This window comes from Pipistrellus kuhlii, unplaced genomic scaffold (assembly GCF_014108245.1).
Source record: "Pipistrellus kuhlii isolate mPipKuh1 unplaced genomic scaffold, mPipKuh1.p scaffold_m20_p_3, whole genome shotgun sequence".
Lineage (NCBI taxonomy): Eukaryota > Metazoa > Chordata > Mammalia > Chiroptera > Vespertilionidae > Pipistrellus > Pipistrellus kuhlii.
The window spans coordinates 15,521,291-15,537,838 of record NW_023425529.1 but is presented as its reverse complement, the minus strand read 5'-3'; the positions used below and the strand labels follow the sequence as shown (position 1 = coordinate 15,537,838).

Below are 16,548 nucleotides of genomic sequence, written 5' to 3'. Positions count from 1 at the left end.
TCCATAGGACAGCCTGGCTACTCCCTCCTGTTTCAGGAGAGCAAGTTGGATACCTCACCCTAGAACATTGGTGTCCTTGCCAAGCTGAGGTTGCCTGTGGCTGCTGCCACCTAGCGTTGGCTGTATGTATGGCCAGACTGTGGAATGAGTGGGTCCCTGCATCCCTGGGAGGTCTGGTGAAGGCAATGGGACAGTCACGCACCAGTCCTTTGCTCTTAAGTTCAGGCTAACCCTCGGTGGACTCCTGGCCCAAATCCCGGGCCTTGTATAAAGTCATGGGAAGAGGAATGACATTATTCGAGTCTCACGTTGCCCTGTTAGTTCTGGCCCAAGTGTTGGAGCCCTGGTCCCCTGAGTGGATGGATTGTGCTCACTTTTTGTTGTTAATGTTGTTGCTCAGGGGATACTTGTGGAGTGCCCCGTGTGGTCAGGAAATGGCAGTTGCATAGAAACAAAATCTTCCTTTTTGCGACACAGATGGGTCTGGTTCCCTACTAGTTCCCTATCACACTGAGTGAAATGATGCTTAGATTATTGCAGGGGCAACCAAGGAAGGCTTTCTGGAGGTGGTGTACTTGATTAGGTTTTTAAAAAACTAACTTACTTACTTTCTTTCTTTCTTTCTTTCTTTCTTTCTTTCTTTCTTTCTTTCTTTCTTTCTGTCTTTCTTTCTTTCTTTCAAAAAAGCGTTGTTTCCATGCTGGAATAGTAGTATGATGTATAGAAGTGAGGAATGTATTCTGGAAGGATCCAGTGTGGTGGATATTGTCATTTTTAGGGCTAGGTAGATGTGTTTGGAGACAAAAAAAAAAAAACAAAACCTGGTGGCCTTGACAGAAGCAGGAAAATAGGATCTATAAGAAATGGTGAAAGGAGTTAATATCATGTATTTGAGGAGGAGTTTAGGAATGGAGTTTATTGAGCCAACTCATGTTTTGAATCAAAGCAATCCCACAAAAAAGCTGAGGCCTTTGGCTACTTGCCTGTCACCTGCCAGCATGAGGTCTTAGCCCTTCACTTCCCCATCCAGACTTCAGGTCCTCATGAATGTTTGCTGTTTAGAAATCGGGGAAAGTAATGATGTGATGTTTGTGAATCTGCTTTGCTTGTCCAGCAGTATTAGAAATGATGCATGATCAGGGTGTAATAGCATCGGAAGGACTTCCTACTTGAGGACATTCTCCCAGAATGCTTAGGACTTACTGAAATATTCTTTAATCGCCCAAGAGCAGCTGTTCTCAGCCTCCGTGGGTAACAGCTTTTGCAGGGACTGTGATTGGATTAGGGAGTTCCCTGGCTCCTGAGGCTCCTAAGATACGGAAGGGGAATCTGTCTCTTTGGGTTTATGTGGAGGTGAACCAGATGGCCTTGGGTAGGTCCTCTGAGCCCAAGGAGGGTGGGTAGGACTCTTAGATTCATCCTATTTCTCACTTTTCCTTCCTGAGAAACAAACAGCTCCTTAAACCACTGACTCCACCCAGACGGAGCAGTCACACCAACTGGGGACACTCACAGAGCAAGAACTAGTAGCGGCTTTGAGGGATGCTCTGAGGAGATTCGGGAGAAGCACACACTTTTTTATTTTTTCTTGCTTTTTCTTTGGGAAAACAAGACTATGGGCTTCTTGAAAGCAGGGACCAAGCATTACCATCTCTGCGTCCCTGAGCCTAGCACAACCCTTGGCACACAGTGGGAGCACAATTAGACGGAGCTATGCATTCTCTTGGGGAAGGAACCATTTAATGTGGCTCCAAGCCAGCTCTAGAGATAGCCCATCAGAGCGTAAAAACAGCTCTCAGGTCCAGATGCTCCTTTAAGGGTGAAATGTGCCCTTATCATTGTGGGTTCAATGGACTGAAAGAAACTACCATTTTTATTGCCCAACACACTCCATCTTAACTCACCCTTGCCCTAATTATTTACCCAGTGACCCAACCTCTCTGCTGGTTCAGAGGGAAATCTATGAATAATATGGCTACAGAGCCCCCTCCCTCCCCAGCTACCCTCAGATACTAGGCCCAGAGCAGGGGCAGGATGGGGAGGCTTCGGGGCACCTCTGGAGAGGCCCCCTCCCACTTCTGAGGTTCAGGGCAGGGCTGTCCTTTATAGCTTCTGTGAAATGCCCTGCCAGTGGGCTTCGCTGTAGAAATGGGTTCTAATGGAGGGGAAGGATTCTATTAGCCCCAGGAGCAGTGTCCCCAGAGTGAGGTTCTCATTTCTTGGACAATAGCTGATTGGCAACAGGAAAGCAGTTTGCTGCCACGCCTCCCAGTAAAGAATTGCATCATCGGGGTGCCCATGAAATTGCTGGGAGCACAGAGAGTAGGTTATGTGTCTGCCAGAATCCAGGAGGGCTGGGTCTCTCAGGCCCAGAACTTCCTCTGGAACACCCTTCCCACCTGAGCTGGGCTGGGGCTACGTCTCCAGGGTAATCCTGAAGCATAACAGCAGGGAACATTTACCTCAGGCCAGGCATTCCTCTGAACATGTTAGCTCATGCAACTGCCCCAACAATCCAGGTGGTAGTGCCATCATATTCCAGGAAGGAAGCTACTCAAAGGCACCTCACTAACTAATGGCAGAACTGGGGCTTGAACCCAGGAATTTGGGTTACAGAGCCCCCTTTCTTAGCTGCTGTGCCACTTTGCCATACTTCCTCCTACCTTTTGTCTGTTGTGCTATTTCTTTTCTTTTTTTAAAATATATTTTATTGATGTTTTTACAGAGAGAAAGGGAGGGGGAGAGAGAGCTAGAAACATCAATGAGAGAGAAACATCGATCAGCTGCCTCTTGCACACTCCACACCAGGGATGTGCCCACAACCAAGGTACATGTCCTTGACCAGAATCAAACCTGGGCTGGTGCTCTATCCACTGAGCCAAACCAGTCAGGCTTATTGTGCTATTTCTATGTGGGAGGCCGGGGAGAGGAGGCTGTGGGTAGGTGGGTGCTGCCCACTTCGCTGGAATCGGTCTGAGTGTCGCTGCTCTATGTGACTGGTGTGTCCCTAAAAGCATGGATCCTAAGGGAGTGTTACCTTTTAAGAGCCTAATGATTAAGAGCATGAGCTTTTGGTTCACAGAGAGCTGGGCTCCAATCTTGCCTCTGCTCTGCCTTCCAGGCATGGCCCTGACAAGTCACTTAGTTTAAGTGACAGTTTTCTTATCCATAGAGAGGGGGATGTGAGCTCCAACTCACCCAGAGAGGTGTGAAAGGCATAGAACCTGTGTAAAAAGTAGGCTATTCAATAGGTGTTCAATAAATCATGGCCATTATGTTATTATCATAATGGGAGAAATGCCCTTGACCATCAATTCTAGTTCCTTTTCATATTCATAGCTTCACTACCCAGCAGGATTTCTACTATGTCCCAGGAGGACTCAGAGATGACAAGCATGGCCCTTCTGGATACCCAGAGAGAAAATGTGTATCCCCAATTATAACAGACACTTGTGAGCATACAGATATACTTTTTGCTCATAGTGGGAAAGAAAAGCAGTGACCATACTGATATAATTGGGGAGGAGGGTCTCAGCTGCAAGGGGCCACTCCAAGTCCTTGTCATCTTAATGCTTCCACTGAGACCTCCTTTCTCTCTCTCTCCTAGCGCTGAGCTGCCCACAGGGTCAGGTATACCAGCAGTGTGGGACCCCCTGCAACATGACCTGCCGCTCCCTCTCTTACCCGGATGAGGAATGCACTGAGCTCTGCCTGGAGGGCTGCTTCTGCCCCCCGGGGCTCTACCTGGATGAGAGGGGAGACTGCGTGCCCAAGGCCCAGTGCCCCTGTTACTACGACGGTGAGATCTTCCAGCCCGAAGACATCTTCTCAGACCACCATACCATGTGGTAAGTGCAAGCACCAGAGAAAGGAAAATGGCCCCCCACATCCTTCACTTCACAGATGGTTGAGCTGAGCCCCCCAGAAAGGGAGTGACTTGTCCGCAGGTGCACAGGAAGTCAGAGCAGAGCTGGGACTTTGCCCAGGTCTTCTGACTTCCTTACTCTGCGGGAAACTGGAACTGCAGGCTGGCAATAGGATTCCTTGACCTTTGTTGCCAACAATCATATGTTGGGCCTTTTTCTAGAACATAAAACGAGGGCTCTCCTGGTCCCCCTCCCCTTCAGCCTCTTGTCAGTGTCTCAGGTTGAAACATTTGAACCAGAAGAAAAAACAGCACAGAAGTGTTGCTCAGGGGTGCATTACCGTCGTGACTTGCTTGTGCATCTTCTTGAAAAATAGCTCTAAGTAGTGCCTGCTTCTGCAGGCCTCCGTCCAGGCCCTCTGTCATGGCCAGTTTCCGCAGGGTTGTCATGGTCACAGAAAACATTTGTAGCAGGAGCTTTGTTGGGCAAACACTTCCTTGGCACCTGCTCAGTCCCTGGTGCTGGGCTAGACTTGGGACATCTAAAGATGAACCAGACAGTGTGGGCCCCAAGGGAGCTGACGGTCTATTAGGGAGAATAGTTAAAATGTCCTGATTCTGGAAAATTTCACACAGACATAAAAGAGAGAGAATAGTGTAAGGAGCCTTAATGCATTCACCCCAGCTTCAGTGATTATCAGCACTTTGTCATTCTTAATTTATCTTTTCCCTCCTCCCCTTTGCAGCTGGAATAGTTTACAGGAAACCCAAGCTATTATCTCATTTCATGTGAAAATACTTCAATATGTGTTTCTAATAGATAGCACTTTAAAAAACCTAATCATAATACCATTACTAACTTGAAAATTAATAATAGTTCCTTGATAACTTTTAACTTTCAATTCATGTTCACTTTTTTCCTGATGGTCTCAAAATGTCTATTTTTAATTGGTTGATTCGAATCAAGGTTCAAACAAGGTCTGCACATTGCATTTGGTATAAAACTTTTCTCATCATTCCAGTGAGATTAACTGCAGCCCCTCTCAATGTAATGTACCCCCAATTGGTTGTTTATACTTGTATTAAGTGATTGTGGCCATTAGTCTTGGCTTTCGGTGAAATGTGTTGATTATCCCTCTAGATAGACTGTGACCTCCACAAGGGTAGAGAACATACATGAGACCCAGAGACCCAGATCCCAAATACCTAATAACATTCTGGCAAAAAGTAGGTAGAACCAATGTTTTGAGATGAAATAACTAATATTTGGTAGACTCACCGTAACAGAGACAAAAATCTCTACTCCTTCAGAACAGGAGAAGGTTGCTCATGGTGTGGTTCCCCCAGAGTGAGTGATCCAAGAGAGATGGAAGCCAGTTTTTCACCACCTCATCTTAAGTGACATATGGTATGTGGCTGCTGCCATGTACTGTTGGTCACACAGACCAAACTTGGTACAGTGCGAGAAGGGGGTTACACAAGGGTGTGGCCACCAGGATGTGGGGATCATTGGGGACCATTTAGGAGACTAGATGCCAGGAAAATAGATACCCATGTTAGGGGACAGGGCTGGGATTGGAAGATAGAAATAAAATAAAAAATTTAAAAATTGAGTCCTTTATGCAAAGCCTATGTTGCATGATGCTGGGTATAAAATGGTGAGCAAGAGCAGGCATGGCTTCTGCATTCTTGGATCTTATAGTCCAGAAAGAGAGAGAGAGAGAGAGAGAGAGAGAGAGAGAGAGAGAGAGAGAGAGAGAGAGAGATATTAACCAATAAAATCCCAAATATATACCAAGCTGCAGTGTGGTAAGTTCTAGGAAAAGGAGCCCAGAGTGAGTGGGAGGCGAGGAGACAGAGGTGGTGATTGTAGCTGCTCTTGCAAAGCTGGGCTGTGTTTTTCCTCCGCAGCTACTGTGAGGATGGCTTCATGCACTGCAGCACGAGCGGAGGCCCAGGAAGCCTGTTGCCACAGCACATTGCCCTCAGCGGTCCCCTGGGTCCCCTGTCTCACCGCAGTAAGTACTGGCCTCTGGAACGGCTCTTCCTCCCGCCGCCCAGACTTCTCATACATGGAGGGGGAGAGGCCTGGGCTGCTGCCTGAGGTACGTGTCCATTCAGACACGGGTCAGGATTGCCACTATTTCTGTTTGAGTGGGTGATCTCAGGATGAGACACACCTTTCATGCATGAACCCAAGTTGTTGAGGCAGGAAGAATTTTCTTTTGTGACCCGGGAAAGACTGAACTGTCTGCAGGTGGGTTCAGTGAGACCTCTCATTTGCCTCTGGTGACCTCAGCCCAGGGAGCAGCTCTGGGTGAGTCAGTAGCCTTGATTGTGGTGAGAAAACCTGCCTGCAATGGCTTCCTTGTTCCTAAGGACTTGCTGGCAAAGACACTTCTTTAGAAAGTGGATCTGAAAGAGGAGAATTTGGACCTGTCTCTCTCAGTTTGAAGGTCCTAATAGTTGTTGCTGTTTCAGGACAAGGCCTGGAAGAGAGAAGGGGCCTACCCAGCACTGGAGGGACCATAGGGAGAGAATGCCTTTAGGCAGATACATGGGCTATTTTCAATCTCTAGCTTGACCTCTCCTCTCTCTGCCTCTCATCTCTTCAAGATGCCCTCTTTCCTTGTGGCCCAGCTCTGTGCCATGTGTTTGTCTGCCCTGGGTGAGAAGACTGGTTCCCCCACGTGATAGACTGGGGAGCATCTCTCAGTCGGGAGCTGGGTCAAGGACCCAAGTACTGAGTGGCTCACAAGTTGAGAGAAAAACTTAAGACTTTGTCCTATTCTGTTCAGCCTGCTATAACAAAACAGCACAGCTTGGTGGCTTCTAAATAGAAATTTATAGCTGACAAATTATGGAGGCTGGAAGTCTGAGACCAGGGTGTCAGCATGGTTGGCTGAGGGTCCTCTTCCTGGTTCATAGCTGCCTTCTTGCTGTGTCCTCACATGGTGGATGGTGGCTAAGGAGTTCTATGGAGTCTCATAAGTACACTAATACCACTTGTAAGTGGTCCATCCTTATGACCTAATCACCTTCCAAAGGCCTCACCTTTTAATATCATCACATTTGGGGATTAGGATTTCAATATATGGATTTCTGGGGGCCCAAACATTCAGTCCATAGTCAACCTGAAGGTCTCTGCAGCTTGCCTCTTTCTTCTTCATGCTGTCTTTCATTATAGCATCTTGGTCACATTCCTCCTTTCCCTTTTGTTTTGCCTCTTAGGTCTGTCTTTAATGCTCAGAGTCTTCTAATCTAGTCACTGGAAGGGATTATCCTTTTCAAAGTCAGGAAATTCCTAATATTTTATGTGACTTGAAAAAGTCATTTAATATGTTAGGGTTTCAATTTCCTAACAAAAAGTTTTTATATAAAAATAAGGCTAGGGCCCTAGCTGGTTTGGCTCAGTGGATAGAGGGATGGCCTGCAGACTGAAGGGTTTTAGGTTTGATTCCAGTCAGGGGCACATGCCCAGATTGCCAGCTCGATTCCAAGTAGGGGGATGTGCAGGAGGCAGCCAATCAATGATTCTCTCTCATCATTGATGTTTTTTATCTCTCTCTGCCTCTCCCTTCCTTTCTGAAATCAATAAAAAATGTTTACAAAATAAAATCAATAAAAACATATTAAAAAAAATAAGGCTAGAGATTCTGGCTTCTGTGCCCACAAGAGATTGTAAGTGGTATGTCTAGTAAGATGTGATATGCTATGAAGTGCATTAGGATTGTTGAAAGAAAGGTGCTGTATCAATCATCTACTGTCATTATTATTCTATCAGCCATTATACCTGCTCATTGTCAGGAAATATGATATATCAATGAACAAAGTAGACAAGAAACCCTGTGCTAATGGAGCGCATATTCTAGTGTGTGGCGTGGGAAATAAGTAAAATATATAGTGTATCAAATGGTGATCAGGTAGAGAATGAGAATGAGGGAGGGCCATGGGGGTCTCATGGGATGGAGTGTTGCAAATGTAAATAGTGTTGCTGGGATGGCCAGTGGCTGGACAAAGGGTGACATGTGAGCAAAGGCCCCTTTCAAGTTTTTGTGATGAAGTTAGTGGTAACAATTTTAGGAATGTCCTATTGGGACCCACAGAGGTTCTTTTCTAGCACCCAAACCCAGGTCCTTTAAAGCTTGGGTCTGGACATTTCTACCATGCATCCTGGTTCAACCCACTACAGCAGGGTGAAGGGTGATGTGAAGTGTGGCCATCAGAGGGATGCTGGGACTCAGAGAGACACCTTCCATGTAGGCAAAGGTCAGAAGCTCAGTTGAGTAGACGAGGCTGCCATCTGGTCCCACACAGGGAACCCAGCTCAGACTAGACCCAGCAGGAGGTGGGGCAGCACCCATCCCAAGAAAGGGCTGCTCTGTGTCTCTGGAATGGAGTGACTGCACCTAGGCGACCACAGGGCAGTATAGAAGGTAGTTCTATTCTTCTAGTCACTAATGACCTCTTTGATTTTCCCATCTCCAAGGTAAAAGGAGCTTGTCCTGCCAGCCCCCCATGGTCAAGTTGGTGTGTCCTGCTGACAACCCTCGGGCTGAAGGACTGGAGTGTGCCAAAACCTGCCAGAACTACGACCTGGAGTGCATGAGCATGGGCTGCGTCTCAGGCTGCCTCTGCCCCCCGGGCATGGTGAGCCAGGGGTCAGCAGCTGTCCATTTTCTGTAGGCAGAGAGAGAGGAAGAAACAAGAGTTAAACCAGGTTGGGAACCAGGTGGCAGTGGTAATGGGGGCAGGGGTCAGGGAGGTCCCATGGCTGAGTCAGCTGCCAAAGTCAGGAACAGAGATGGTAGGAAAGAGTCTGGGTTTGATCCTGATGAGATCTGACAAAAATGCTTAGTGCACAGAGGTGCCATGGAAAGCAAAGCAAGAATGTCCAGAAAACTCAAGTGATAAATAGGCACTTCCACTAGGACTTTCTTAGCCACTGGGAGCCCTTCTCAGTAGGTATCTTCTTTCTCAGGGTTCACAGTGGTTTGTAGCCACCTGGCTCCTATGTGCCTCCTGATGGTGGCCATGGGCTGAGCATGCCCAAATCTTCTTAACCTTCCTCCTTAGGCCATTTTGAGTTAAAAATAATATATATTCTTTGTCACTCTGAAAACCAGGAGAGATTCCGGATTTTTCCCTTCCAAAGGCATCTTGTCTTCTTGGTTTCTTTGATTCCAATTCCTCAGACCCAAAGTGAATGTGAGGGGCAGGGGTTGTAGAGGCAAAAATAGGAAGGAGGCAGGACGGCTCTCATATGGCTGCCCAAGGGCATAATGATGCTCAGGCCTCGACTTGAAGGGCAGTGTCCAGGGCTGGGGGAGTTGTCAATATTCTGTGGAAGGAACTAGGACCCATCACCAGTAGCTCTCAGGAAGGCTGCCACTGTGTGTGTGCAGGGCAGATGGTCTATCTCTTCCATCCAACCAACCCTTTCTCCTTCAAGACAGAGACTAGCTGCCACTCATTCTCCCCTGGGTGTTCCCTTCTGTCTTAGCCTCTCAGGATTCTGGAACTCTCTCTCCCAATGAGTGAGCTACAGATTGGCCCTAAACTAGAAGGTCTTGTTTGGTGCCTTGGCAGAACACGGAGGCTGTTCAAGGAGGCATGTAAGGAGGAGGAGGAATAGGAGAGGGGCAAGAAATAGGAGAGAGCATTGCAAGCTTCCATGTTGCTCTTTGTACCCTGAAGACTCCTTATTTTGACTGTCCCCTCTCCATACCTAGAGGTGACATTCTCCCACATCAGAGGTGGCTCGGGCAAGAAAAGGGACATCCTTCAGGAGTTTGCATCAGCATCGGGGACTCTTTTCAATGAGGTTCTCTCCCCCCCCAAAAGGAAAGAGTACAGATAGTCTTAAATATTAATAACCACAATGATTGCATGATTGTCTCCAAGCCCCAGTGGAGAGCGAGACCTCGAGTACAGGATGTGGTCGTGCTGTTAGGAGCTCACTGGCATCCCAGAAGCCTCTGGCAGACATCCCGAGGTGGGGTGTCTTTGGGTGCCTGTCTCTCACCTCAGCCTCAGGGGCTTGTCAACTGGAAAGCTCGTGGTCTAAGAGATTGGGTTATTTTCACAACTGCTTCACGACGATGCCGGCTAACGTGCAAATTGTCGAGGCCAGATTCGGCAGAGCAGAAAGGCCTGGGTGATTTATTAAGTGCGCAGCATGTTGGCTGCTGCACAGGACACGTGTTCCTGGCCACAACGCAAAGAAAAAGGATCTGGAAACACCCCGTTTGGGCCCATCTGATGGTGCAGACATCCTTCCCAGGGGTGCTTCTCTGCTTGGCCGTCCCCTGTGGAAGGTGATGAGGCCGTGGCATGTTACCGAGGGGTTTGAGGGGAGAGGTCAGGAATTCTGTGTTCTGAGGACCTGAAAGGAAGGAGGGAGTAGTTCTTTCCTGTGGGGGCAGGTCTACTGAGAGCGGAGAGAGTCCCCGAGTAGGAACAGGGGTCTGAGGGCCGCATTCTGGGTCCAGGCTGCACGACTTGCTGGCTCCTCGCTCTGAGCCTCAGTTGCCGGGTCTGTAACGTGGACACACTTTCTGTTCTGCCTTCATCGCATTTGCTGTGGGCCTGAAGGAGTTGTATGTGAAAGAACTTTTAAAACCAGAAAGTTCTGTCGAATCATAGGAACAGCTTTCATTGTTGTTTTCATATAAATCACCGAGCGTCAGTCTCAGAGGCTGCGCCCATCTGCTCCTCTAGTTCATGGGAGAAACACAAAGGGCCCACTTTCTTAAATTTCCAATCTGCTGTGGACCAAAGCTTTCCTAAATATAGTAGAATAATCAGAAAAATGAAGCAAGGAAGCAATGACATACAACATATATTTGCTTTTTTATTAGCTATACCAGGTGTATATTGCTCAGTCCAATTGGTGGAAACTCCTCTAAACACCTTCTCTCTATGTCTGTGCTCACATCATCTCAGACCGACACTGGCCCGTGGACCACACTTTGAGCAGCGCTACTCTTGGTTGAAGATTGCCTTTCAAAGCGCCTCTCAATGCTCATTGCAAGGCCAGCAGCACCTGCTGGAAAATGCTGGGGGTAGGGAGAGAGCAGGGCCGGGCACCTGTCTAGAGCAGAGGTTTTCTGGTTCACTCCACAAGGTGCAGCCACCATTGGATCCTGCCACAGGTGCCCGGGTCTCCTTGCATGGAACAAAAGAGTGGGCACACTTGTGATAAGTGACTGGTGGAGAAGCAGCATGAAAAAGGCATTAAATTGGAACCCCAAATTCTAGATTTGAATCCTGGCTCCTGACATTTTGTTAATTGAGTTGCAAGGCACTTAAAATCTTTGTATCTGATTTCTATCACCTCTAAAATTGGGTTAGAAGGGTTTTTGTGAGGACTGAATGTGACAGTGGCAGGCACATGGATGTTGCTTAGTAAGTGGTGGTTTATGATGGCTATTATAAAAAGTTCAGGGAGGAAAGTCAAATTATGAATGGAAATGGCCTAGTAAATTTTCAGACATGGGAGCATTTTTTTTGAGACCCCAGTGTCCACATTATGAGATCTCTAGATAAAGAAAAAAAAAAAAATGGGATTGCACTAGAAAATTCTAGTCTTTTTTTTTTTTTTTTTTTTTTTTAGTTCAGAGGCACTTGAGTGAACCACTTGCCTTTAGTTGGAATGTTACCTGATTCTACCAGGAGGTGGCAGCAAAACACAACCTACTGCCCATTGTTCAGTCCTTCCAGCCACAGCTGGAACCCTCTCTAGGAGCATCATGAAGGGGCAGAGTGAGATGGAACACCTAAACCCAGGATTTCCACCCCTTCCAACACACAGGAGGAGACCAAAGAAAGAGTGGAAGCAGAACCATTCAATGATACATAGTTGCATGGTGGAAATCCTGGTCTCCTGATTCCCAGATTGGATCCTTCAGAGGCTGGGCCATGAGGTGCTTTGGAGGAAATGTAGTCCACTGCCTGGGAGATGCTCACGTCCCTTTTGAAATCTAGTGGCTGCATTTATAAACCGTTACCCCGTTCTGCTGGTACAAGGATACCTGCTGGCAACTGGGAAATGTGTTAATTTCCCTGTGTGTTAATTTTATTGATGTCCATTTTTCTCACGGGCTCAATATGAAGACTGGAAAGACTTTGTCACTGTTTTTAGAAATATAGAGCTTGGGCTCAGGGTCCCATCCAGAGAGGGCCTCACATGTGGGCATTGTAAATCCCATGAGATATCATTAAAAAGGTCCCCATCTTAAAAACATCTCCTACACTTCATACAATTTGTCAGCTAATCAGGCTCACTAAAATATGATAAGCATAAGTTCATTTTGGTTAACAAGCAAGAGCTTTAAAGACGCTTACAACCTTATAAATCCTCATGGAAAGTCATTCACACCTTAGTGTGAATTATTTCATCAGCCTTTTTCCTTTTCCTAGGGAACATATAATTGAAATCAGCTGCATTGAGCTGGAAGTATTGATGGGGTGGGAGAATGAGTAAAGGACAGTAGGAAGGCAAAAAGGATTTTGAAGAATGGGTCATTTTTAGTGTGGTGTTGATGTTTTGAAGTGGGGAGTGGGGAAGATGGGGCTTTTTCAGAGAAGGGTAACCAAACCCATTTCTTCCTATGTCATAATTTTTTGGGGTGATCAAGACCTGGTGCCACGCTCTCAGTGTGAGTCATTCTTACTGAAGATGTCATGAGTGGGGGAACAATAGTGATAATTATTTCCACCTGTTTTCTTCTGAGGTCTTTGAAGGGTTATTTGTCAACTTTATCTTATTTTAACCCTTTGGTGTCCCAAAGCAGCAAATACTAAGCAGAGATGGTTCTCTTCATTTTATTCATGAAGTTGTATGACTTGCCACAAAATCCACCTAGGGTCTGCTCTACTAGCCTACCCCACCTGTCTGGCCAGCTCTCATCTAGACCCTGTTCACCTGTATTGTGCCTTTATTTTTTCTATTAATATCTCCATGAATTCTTTAATGCTTCAGGTTGGTGTTATCTGATCTTCTCTCTCATCAGGAGCCTCCTGCTGAGGTGGAGCCTGGAAACCACTCCTCTCCTGTCTAGGAGTTGCTTTGTCTCCCCTCCAGCTCCGATGTAAGGATCTATTCCCATGCCTCTGTCATCTTTGGAGCAGTCCTCATTCTAAAGGTCCTTTCTTTTATTAAAATACAGTTAATATACAATATTATATTCATTTTAGACATACAACCTAGTTATTAAACTTAAAAAAAATATATATTTTATTGATTTTTTACAGAGAGGAAGAGAGAGGGATAGAGAGTTAGAAACATCGATGAGAGAGAAACATCGATCAGCTGCCACTTGCACACCCCCTACTAGGGATGTGCCTGCAACCAGGGTACATGCCCTTCACTGGAATCAAACCTGGGACCTTTCAGTCCGCAGGCTGACACTCTATCCACTGAGCCATACCAGTTTTGGCTCAACTTTTATAGACCTAACAACGTGATTACCATGATCAATCTAGTAACCACCTGACACTGTACAAAGTTGTTATGATATTATTGATTACATTCTCTATGTTGTACATTACAACCCCAATGATTTATTTATCTTATAATTGGACATTTGTGCCTCTTATTTATCTCCCCCCTTTACCCCCCTTTTTCTTAACCCCTTCCCCTCTGGCAACAATTCGTTTGTTTTCTGCATCTATGAGTCTGTTTCTGTGTTGTTTGTTTCATTTTTTAGATCCCACATATAAGTGAAATCATACAGTCCTATTTTAATATTGTAAGTCACCAATTAGTAATCTGTTTTTACTAAGATAAGCCAGGGCAGAGAGGGCACAGAAGGAGCTGGCAGCGTAATCTCATGGCTAAGCTGGGATTTGAGCTTTGTATTCACTGGAGAAGGGCTGGGCCGCCCGGGACTCAGCCCTGGGCCAGGGGAGGGCTACCTGGGCCATGGTGCGCAGAATTTTTTTGTCAATGGGCCGACTATCTTGAAGGGAGGTAAAAACATACAACATGCAGACTGAGAGGCCCAGGAGCCCTCTACCCAGCCTGCTGTGGGCGATGGGACAGCATGTGCTCTGCCAAGGGGAGCTGAGGGCTGTGTTTCCCGGAATCCACCCCTATGCATCCTGTATCACTTTGTCTCAGGTAATGGTTCTGATATGAGGCTGGTTTTCTGGTCTCAGTTCACTGTAGGAATGACCCATGTTCCCCAGTAGAGGCATTATTTATGTTATTCTTAGAGTAGCCAGTAGGTGGCAGGCCTCAGCCTAACAGTTGGCAAAGCTTGGGAGGATGTGGGAATGACCCCTAATTGTGACAGCCTTTGAAGCCTGTAGACAGACATTTTTAAATCCCCTCCTCCTACCAAGCTGCCATCTTTCCTACTAGGTAACTAAGCTTGTTGTCTTCTAAGAACAGTAGTCCTAGGAGGTAAAAGCTAACAAGAATGTGGTTGATCAACACCTTACTCTCTGCAGCCCCATCCTGCCCTTTACTTGGCCTCTAAGGACTCAGGAAAACAGCTGAGGCTGGGGAAGCTGATGGAGGTCATTCTTCCCATTCTTTCAACACCCATTCATGCCCCCATCCTCACAATTTTAACCTCTGCTCCTTGATCTGAAAGTCCTTTGTCCAGCCCAAGAACACCTGTTCCCAGGGCTTCGTCTTGTTTCATGCCCTGGGAACTCAAGCTTGTCTGGGGAGTGACCGGATCACACAAATCCTGAGCCATCCATCCAGACTAGGAGCTTCTCAAACCTCTGGTTCCTCTAGAACCAACCATGGTCCCTTCACTGAAGGATGACCAGGGCTGTTTTAGCTCACTTGGCGGTAGCCACGCCAGAACAGGCTGCCTCTTGCAGGTGGGACAACAGCAGATCTACATGTGGGGTCAGAGAGGGTTTGGCCAGCTCTTCCTGCGCCCACTGGGGCCAGTGAGTCTTAGTCTTTTTTTCCTACCCCAACAGATGAGAGGAGCATAGCATGCTCATGTTGTAATCTCTGTGTTGGGGGAGGGCAGGGAAGTGGAGCATCTCTCTCTCTCTCTCTCTCTCTCTCTCTCTCTCTCTCTCTCTCTCTCTCTCTCTTTCTCTCTCTCTATGTGTGTGTGTGTGAGGATCTCAGGAACTGGGTAAGGAGGGTATATGTGTGGCTTGAGCTAATCCCCAGACTTTGGTTTTGGTCCATCTCTGCCTGTGGCCAGCATTCAACTTTCACCTCTGGGGTAGTAGGTGCTTTAATAATTCATTCGTTCCTTTTGTTAAATATATTGTCCATTTTCTTCAATTATAAACATAGTATTTGCTCATTAAAAAACATTTGGAAAAATGATTTAAAACCAAAATAAAATAAAATAAAATAAAATAAAATAAAATAAAATAAAATAAAATAAAATTCTTCTATCCTAGCCCACCATCTGGAGGCAACTTCTATATTTCCTTTAAGTCGTTTTTTTTAAAAAATATATATTCATAATTGGGACCATATGTATGTACAAGTTTTTTCTCCCCTGTTTAAATGTTAACAGCATAACTATTCCTCACATCTTTTAAGATTCTCCCAAAGGCCCATTCTAATAGCTCCATGGCCACCATCACCTGGCGATTCCTTAATGGGTTTAAATCACTTTTCTATTGTCGAGTACATGGTTGCTACAACCCCCCCCCCCCCCCCAAATGGTAAATAATTCTGTGTTAATCTGCGACCATGACTTTTTTACATTCGGAGAAATCATCTGCATGGAAGTGCTGGGGCTAAGAATATGTGCATCTCAAAGTTTTCTGATACCTGTTATGAAAGAGGCTTCATGCAGGTTCCAGGTGACCATGCCCCCATTCGGGTCTGAAGCAGAGGGCAGTCAGAGAGTCTTCAGCTGAGCTCGGGAGTATCAGTGTAGCCGGGTGCCTGTATCCCCCAAGTCCAGCTAGGGTGTGGGCTCCCTGGTCTGACCGCGAACTGAGGTTGCCTCCCCAGCAGGGCTCTGGGTCACTCGCTGTGACCTTCAAGACTCTTTGGTTGCTTTCTCTTAGGTCCGGCACGAAAACAGATGCGTGGCCCTGGAAAGGTGTCCCTGCTTCCACCAGGGCAGGGAGTACGCCCCTGGGGAGACAGTGAAGATCAACTGCAACACTTGGTGAGGCCCTGGGAGAGGCTTTTGTGGGGACTGAGCCATTGGGAGGGTGGAGGGAGTCAGCAGAGGTGGGGATGAAGGTCAAGATGCCAGGGGTGGTGGTGGTGGGGGGCACAGAATTGGCCAAGGACCTTTGACCCTTGCATCCAGCATCTGAGGGAATGTGGTTACTTTTTCCTTTTTTGAGCCTCTGTGTCTCTATCTGTAAAATGGGGAGAATCTTTATCATCACCTGTGCTCACCTGCAAGGACACTCTTCTAGAGGTCAGTATTTCAGTTCAGAGAGATGGGGCCTGAAGGAGATGAGGACCTGCTCCATATCGGTCCTTGTACATGTGACCAAGTCACCAAAGGGCGTGGGTTGGAGGTTCCTTCCCTGGCCTTCTATTGCCCCCTAAGCATATTGCCTGGGAATGTGCTTATAGTGACATCATTTGAAAAGGCACCTTGTGAGAGTGGCTGGCTTCTCTTCTCCCTTCTCCTTGGCCATCCTTCACATAACCCTCTGCCCTGCTCATTGACCGCGTCTCTGACTTTGGGGCCATGCACGGCTTTACGGAGAGGCCCGTGTGGGCA

General features: G+C 46.9%; 1 protein-coding gene across 2 annotated transcripts in view; it reads left to right on the top strand.

Annotated features, from left to right (window-relative positions):
• The window catches only part of VWF (von Willebrand factor), a 120,635-nt gene that overhangs the window by 46,311 nt on the left and 57,776 nt on the right, over nt 1-16,548 (top strand). For both annotated transcript variants that reach the window (XM_045587659.1, XM_036455712.2), the window contains exons 16-19: nt 3,608-3,848; nt 5,777-5,883; nt 8,355-8,515; nt 15,872-15,975. In XM_045587659.1, the coding sequence (XP_045443615.1) occupies nt 3,608-3,848; nt 5,777-5,883; nt 8,355-8,515; nt 15,872-15,975 (613 nt within the window). The remainder of the gene's footprint in view (nt 1-3,607; nt 3,849-5,776; nt 5,884-8,354; nt 8,516-15,871; nt 15,976-16,548) is intronic.